This window comes from Pseudochaenichthys georgianus, unplaced genomic scaffold, assembly GCF_902827115.2.
Source record: "Pseudochaenichthys georgianus unplaced genomic scaffold, fPseGeo1.2 scaffold_2111_arrow_ctg1, whole genome shotgun sequence".
Taxonomy (NCBI): Eukaryota; Metazoa; Chordata; class Actinopteri; order Perciformes; family Channichthyidae; genus Pseudochaenichthys; species Pseudochaenichthys georgianus.
Window position 1 is genome coordinate 10,001 of NW_027262788.1, and position 7,752 is coordinate 17,752.

At 42.5% G+C, this 7,752-nt stretch overlaps 1 protein-coding gene across 1 annotated transcript in view; it reads left to right on the top strand.

Annotated features, from left to right (window-relative positions):
• Positions 1-6,856, top strand: part of LOC117441887 (neurabin-2-like) — a 14,113-nt gene extending 7,257 nt beyond the window's left edge. Inside the window, exons 3-6 of the mRNA XM_034077904.2 lie at positions 1,190-1,380; positions 3,008-3,418; positions 3,629-4,342; positions 6,743-6,856. Of these exons, the coding sequence (XP_033933795.1) occupies positions 1,190-1,380; positions 3,008-3,418; positions 3,629-4,342; positions 6,743-6,856 (1,430 nt within the window). The remainder of the gene's footprint in view (positions 1-1,189; positions 1,381-3,007; positions 3,419-3,628; positions 4,343-6,742) is intronic.
• Positions 6,857-7,752: the final 896 nt, after the last annotated feature.

Below are 7,752 nucleotides of genomic sequence, written 5' to 3' on the forward strand. Positions count from 1 at the left end.
CGTTAGCGATTCAGCCAATCGTTATTATTATAGCCGCCCAGTCTGTGCAGTGTAGTTATATTGTACAGAGAACGGACACCAGATAATACCCACTGTACCTGAGCTTTATGAAATCAACTTTCAGAATAACTTTATAACTTCACATTAATTAACTAAAGGGAGAGGACCAGGCCACTAGGGGAGTAACGGTTCACAGAAGTCACGGTTCGGTACAACAACAAAAAAGCAAAAAAAAGTCCCAAATGCATAATTCCAGGTTTGTTGCTATTTATGTTTGAACAATAGTTTCAGTTTAAAAATAAGGAACTCTGACATTTTGAATAATTAACTGTATTAAACAGTTAAAAACAAACCACACACTCAGATGGCCATAGTATCTATAATGGCTGAAGTCAAACTAAAAGGTTTCATCAAGCTGTAAAACTAAAAAGAATGTCTTGAAAATATTACATCATAAATAATAAGAAAGTGTTTCCAGAGCGCAAAGTCGTTGAAAAACATTATGCCAAAAGCTTCCGTTATTTATTTTTGGTCTCTCGGCTCTCACGTCTCCTGGCTTCTGTTGTCTTTTGCCGGGCTCCGGTGATTGGCAAATCTGGGTGATGGCTTCCGATATGATGTAGCATGTTTGGCGTGTGTTCTATTAGCATACCGCACCGCTATCGAACAACGCCGACACACCGTCCTCGTCGGATCCACCACTCGCACACCTCATCGTTATTGTAGTCCACAGGGAACCCGAAATGTTCCCACAGCTGATTTAAAAGAAGCAGGTGGTTCTAGCTCCTGTGTGTTATCTGAACTCGCCATACTAACTTTTCTTCTTCTTGTATTTAGTTCGTTAATTTGTATTTAGTTTTTGTTAATTCACTAAGAAGGAAATGGAAATAGTCTTTTGCTTTTTGAAGTCAGTGGGATTGTTTAAACAACCTAATTCGGAGAAACCATGCGTAGTATCGTGGATCAAAGTTCTATTCTACCCCTCACTTCTCCATTAAGCGGGGTTTGTCGTCACTTTTAAAGACATGAAAAGCTCCTAATGTTCCCAAATCTCAGCTGTTCTTGAGTATAATATTATCTACACCTTTACAAAAGATGGTCCAAACCAATCGTCAATATAACCGAGTTACACTGGGATGTATTTCTTCTCTGTCTTGTCCCTGTTAACCCTCCTGTCTCCTGTGTTCAGATCAGACGGTGAAGCTGTCCTTACCGAGGGCCTCCAGCCTGAACGAGAACGTGGACCACAGCGCTCTGCTCAAACTGGGAGCTGTGGTTTCAGAGAGGGTCAACCGCTTCGACTCTAAACCCGGCGCGGAGGCGGGGGGGTTCTCCAAACTCCAGGAGACCAGGAGGATCTTCGAGCAGCGGACTCTACAGGTGAGAGGAGTATAGTTTGAATTCAAGACCATCTGACCGACTGTACTAGAGAGTGGTGCGGGACTGAGTGCTACAACTGTGAAACTGGTCGTGGTATCACTTCCTGTTCCCTGGTCCGCAAGTCGATGGTTTTCTGGATGTGTTTTCGGTTGTTAGCATAAAATAAGGTCTGTGGTGAAGAGATTAAATACCCCCCACTGGTGGATTTAAAAAAGGCGGTTCCTAACAAGTGATGTCGACTGCCGGATTTTGTTGGGGACAATTCACGTTAGTCTGCACGATATTGGATAAAACTGACATTGCGATTTTTTTTACCCCTGCCATATATATGGCGATATGAAAACATACAGGAATTGAAGAAAATACCGTTTTTGTCCGCAAACCATCATTTCTTGAACTTTAATGATACAATTGGTATTTTTTTAACTATATTTAACCGGATGAAGGATTTTAGTCACGGACTTCTGGATCTGAAGTTATCAGAGCGACGAGCTGAGCTAGCTCGGTTAGCAGCGCCGAACTGGAGAAACACATGAAACCACTGTATTCAGTGTTTCTACCTTTAATCTCCGTCCCTTTGCTTTGGAGGTTTGATTGTGATTGCTTTGCTGTCACTCACTCAGGTATCTCTGACATGAGAGCCGCGCAAGTTTTCCTTTTGTAGCAAGCAGCAGAATAATTGTAATATGACGTGTTTTGACATGACACATTTTATTTTTAAGAATCGGCCACGTGATGTGAATATCGCGCATGCGCATATCGCGATTATCGTCACGACACGATATATCGTACAGCCCTAATTCACGCCGACAGATACATTTATCAAGCATGAGTCGAAATCTGTGCATAAGATAAGATAAGATGGAGCTTTATTACAGCACAGCACAGATTCACACTGATTAGAGATGAATACAATTAAAGATACAATTATATACAGTTCAATATATACATATTAAATATATTCACATGTGTGTGTGCCGGTAAAAGTTATTGTGAAAACAGTGTGTGGACAGTGTGTAATCAGGCCTAGGATCCAGATGTTCCCGTTACGATCCTGCTTTGATCGGTCTGAGGTTAAGGTCTGGATTTGGTTTGGATAATCAATAATCACATGGAGAGATCCTATAAAAAAATAAAATAAATAATATAATAATAAAACCTTTGAATCTTAAAACCTTCCAATCTTGGTTTGATACGATACGAAACGATATGATACGATAATACTTCAATGGTCAGCGTAGGTGCCAAATGCTACTTAGCCTGAGTTCATTATTTGTATTACTATTATTTGTTTACATCACTTTTATTTGTATTTGTTGAGCACTTCCGGTAACTGTCACATGGGTTGTGTATATATGTCACCTGTTCATGTCGAGTGCGGATGACAGAGGGTGAGCTTGTGTTGTCGTCTTTGTCCCTATAGTTATTATGTTTAGATTTTGTTCATTAAATATCGTCAGACTATCTTCCTTCAGTATGGACTTTCTCATTGAAAACGCGTCGCAGCTCATAGCCAAGCTCAGCCTCTCGGCGACTCAAACTGAACTGGAAATTGAGCCGCTACAGTCGGATCAAGTCTGAAATGTGACTTTGGGAGGTTAATGCTTCTGGTTTTGTTTCCTCCCAGGAGAAGCAAGCTGCCACAAACCGGATCTTGCTGAAGAAGGAGCGAGCATCGGGCTTCCAGGACAGCCGTCTGGATGTCGTGGCTCGATTTAACGGATCCACGGAGGCTTTGGACCGGCTGGACGACCCCCCAGCTCCACTTCCTGCTCCACCTCCTATTCCAGCTCCTATTCCTGATTCTATCCCTGCTCCTGACGTTCTTCCCGTTGCTTCAGCTTCAGTCGGGGATGCCGTCAGTCCGACCGTTAGTCAGCTCAGCGCCAAGTTCGAGAAGACAGAGAAGACAGAGAAGACAGAGAAGACAGAGAAGACCGACCCCCCGCAGAACAATGTCGCCCAACGTCGGCCGGGTCCTGTTTTACCGCCAAAACCCAAACCACCTCCAGCGAGAGGGGAGGCGACCGGGAGGAAGGTGAGAAGAGTGTGCTGAACACAAAACATGCTTTTAAATTGGGTTAATCTGTTAGAGCTTGTGTTTTATGTGAAGGAAAAATAATCTAAGAGCTAAACAATTAAATGCGGTGTTCCCCAGGGCTCATATTTGGGTCCTTTTGTTTTTCTATGTGCATTCATTTTGAAACGTTATTATGCTGATGACACTCTGATTCTGATTCTCTTTCAGACGAAGGTGCCACCTCCCAGTAAGGAGAACCAGAAGGAGGCGACAGAAGGAGAAATGAGCACCAAGGCAGCAAAACTACCAGAATTGGCGGCAGACTGTCTACAAAACAGCTCAACTGAATTGATATCCGGCGAAGACAAGGAAGGGTTTGGACAGTCAGGAGAAAAAAAGCCTACTTGCTCTTCCTCCTCCTCTTCCTCCCCCTCCTCCTCCTCGTCTTCTTCAGAGGTCAAAGGGGAGTTGGAAGTCCAGCCGATAGCGACTGAAGCTCGGGGTTCGAGTACAATGACTCCTCCGGGTCAGGATCCAAAAACTGACGAGCAGGACGGATCCAGGCTGGTTCAGGCCGACGTTCATGCCTCTTTGGAAAATGGAGAAAAAGATCCTCCTGGTTCCTCTTCCTCTTCCCCGGAGGAACGAGGAAAGGACTCTGACAGGAGAGGAGAGGAAGAGGAAGAGGATGAGGATGGTTCGAGGAAGGAGGATTACTCCGAGGGCGATTTGGTGGATATCAGTGCGTACAGTGGGATCGGAGAGGAGGACTCTGGGGGAAGTCAGCTCGACGATGAGGAGGACGAGGAAGATGAGGAGGAAGAGGAGGAAGAGGAGGATTATCAGAAGGAGAGCAGCTGCTCAGAGATCCAGGGACTTCCTGAGGAGGAGGAGCCTCCGCCGGCCAATCGGAAAATCCAGTTCAGCGTTGGGCCAATCAAGGTGAGTCGGGTGGACTTCCTTTTACTTGGTTTGTGTTAGAAAAATATCTCTCGTCACCAGCTTGAGCTTCAATCTCAGGATCCATGTGTTTATGATCCTCTCAAAACAAAAAAAAGAATTTGTTGGTATTTTTCTCAAAATCTAAAAATGCACTTTTTCTAAAAATGCGGACTTTTTCTCAGAATTCTGACTTTTTCCTCAAAATTCTGACTTTTTCCTCAAAATTCTGACTTTTTCCTCAAAATTCAGTTTTTTCAAAAGAAATCTGACTTTTTCTCAAAAATCTCATAATTCGGACTTTTTCTGAATACTTAAAAGGTTATATTAGTAATCACGGCTTGAGCTTCAATCTCAGGATCCACGTGTCTGTGATCCTCTCCAGAAGGGAAGGAGTCATCACATACAGAGACTAGTTCCTGAGCAGTGTCCTTCACATGCTGATATCCTAGAGAGGGAGTCACACAGCCACAAGATGGAGGAATAGAAAGCAGTATTCAATGTGTACCCAAAGTATTAACATGCTGTGGGAATCACTGGGACATTCCAAAAGAGCTGTGGCTCCTACAAGAGAATATATTGCATCTATTAGTTGGGAAGTTTCATAGTTCGTCAGTTGTTATTGGAGCCGTTACTGGGAAGAGGAACTCCGTGAGGCACTTCCTCATTGGCTGTAGACTCTTCACAATGTGAAAGTGTATGACGAGTTCAAAAAACGCTTTCGGTGTCTTGGGTTCGGTTTGTGTGTCTGTTTTTAGCAGGATGGCATCTGCGCTCTCCTTCTACTTAATAATGTAAACGGCTCACATATCCTCTGGGGATCATGACACGTCTTGATTAATATTGCAAAATTAGGTTTTTATATTTGAGATGGTGGCATTGAAAGGAAAGGCCAAGCAAGGTCAAACATATTAGGCGCGTTCACACCAAGACTTTTCCCTCAAAGGTTCCTGAGAACTCTTTAGTTCTCAGGAACTAAGTACAGATCGCGTTCTCACCGGAATAAGTCCCTGAGGGAGGATTAGGCAAATGAAGCCGCTGACGTCACTTCTTCTTCTTCTGCTTTGGGTTTACTGGCAGGCCGCAAACCACTTCACGGCGTATACTGCCGCCCAAAGTCCCCGGAGTTGGGGACTGGCTTCAGTAGAAGCTGCTGGGAGTCCCAGCAGCTTCGAGTAAATCGAGTAAATCGCCAGAACGCCGACACCTCCTCATCTCCACCGCTCCCATGTTTTATTTTGTGTTGCCATAAGTTAGTCTCTCTGCGTTTCTGCGCGGGGCTAATGCTAATGCTAATAATGCTAATGCGAGGATAATAAAATGGCGGCTTCACAAACGTTTTTCAGAGTTTGACGGGGCGTGGTTTGCAATCCGCCCAGCCAATCAGACACAGGAACCTTTTTCTCCCACGAAAGCCCCTGCTCTCTAGCAGCGACTGAAAATGGGGTGAAAAAGGTTCTGATGAACTAATTTAGTTCCTGGGACTTTTTGGTGTGAACTAAATCGTAGTTCTCAGGAACCTTTGTGTGAAAAGTACTTGGTGTGAACGCGCGTAATAACTCATCACCCAAATCTGCATTTCTCCTCCTTTGTGTTGGTTTTGAAGCCTGAAACTGTGCCGCTTTGTTTCACTTCTCCAAAAAAAACAACTAGCTTGAGAACATACTGGAGCATGTAGCTGCTAAAGAACCGGGTGTTTCCTCTTGACTTGGTGCCCAGAAACACCTTTAACAACTTTATAAGGAGGTCATACGTTTTGACTACAGCTTGTTTCAGCGCTGCCACATCAACTCCATCATGTTTGTAAGGCTCACTTATCGACATTGGTTTATGAGCTGCCGTTTGAAGCTATGCATTGATTCAGTTGATCTGATAGAACGAGGAAGACCAAGAACGATGGGTGGCCTCTGGATGTGAAATAGGGAACAGATCAAAGTCCTGGATCAGGTGATTGGAGTCGCCTACAAAGGCCTCAACTACTCTGCTATATTTGCAAGGCCATGTGTCTGCTGATAGGGCTGCTCAATTAATCGTATTTTTAACGTAATTACGATTATGGCAACGTAATCGAAATAAAACGATTATTTTTTTATTATTATGACTTTTTTTCAATTAGTTTTTCAGTTGAATTATACTTATTATACTCAAAACATACTGTTCAAAAAATTTCTCCAATAAATTGATGTTTTCAAAGTAAATGGATAATCGTTTTTAATAATCGTGATATCAATTATTGACCCAAATAATCGAGATTATGATTTTTGCCATAATCGAGCAGCCCTAGTGTCTCATTATTATTATTATTAGTATCTATAAATGAATATGTGTATGACTGGAAGCTGAGGAAGGCAGGCGAGAGCTGGGTTGATGTGTGCTGGAGCCTTCTGAGTCTTCTTCATACAGAAAGCAGCGTCTCTGGAGCTGAGTCCAGTCTCCACGCTGAGCCATGACTCAAAGGACAAGAGACCCGTGACCAGAGCCACGTCACCCACTGGGAGGTCACATGACACCGGTTGATCCACCCCGGGGGGGATGTCTCAGCTACATCGATATACTTTCTTTTGGCATTTAGGAATGACAGAATATTATTATTCATATAACATGATAATAAATATTTCTGAAACATAGCTGAAGAAGTAGAGAAGTAATGCAAGTATAGAGTTTAAGAGTAGAAGTTCCATGTTACTTGTTGAATGAAGGTATTCTCAGAGGTGGGAGAAGTACTCAGATATTGTTCTTGAGTAAAAGTAGAAGTACTCAGGTCTTGTACTTGAGTAGAAGTACTCAGATATTGTACTTGAGTAAAAGTAGAAGTACTCACGTCTTGTTCTTGAGTAAAAGTAGAAGTACTCAGGTCTTGTACTTGAGTAAAAGTAGAAGTACTCAGATATTGTACTTGAGTAAAAGTAGAAGTACTCACGTCTTGTACTTGAGTAAAAGTAGAAGTACTCAGATCTTGTTCTTGAGTAAAAGTAGAAGTACTCAGATCTTGTTCTTGAGTAAAAGTAGAAGTACTCAGGTCTTGTACTTGAGTAAAAGTAGAAGTACTCAGGTCTTGTACTTGAGTAAAAGTAGAAGTACTCAGATCTTGTACTTGAGTAAAAATAGAAGTACTCAGGTCTTGTACTTGAGTAAAAGTAGAAGTACTCAGATCTTGTACTTGAGTAAAAATAGAAGTACTCAGGTCTTGTACTTGAGTAAAAGTAGAAGTACTCAGATCTTGTACTTGAGTAAAAGTAGAAGTACTCAGATATTGTTCTTGAGTAAAAGTAGAAGTACTCAGGTCTTGTACTTGAGTAAAAGTAGAAGTACTCAGATATTGTTCTTGAGTAAAAGTAGAAGTACTCAGGTCTTGTACTTGAGTAAAAGTAGAAGTATTCAGATCTTGTACTTGAGTAAAAGTAGAAGTACTC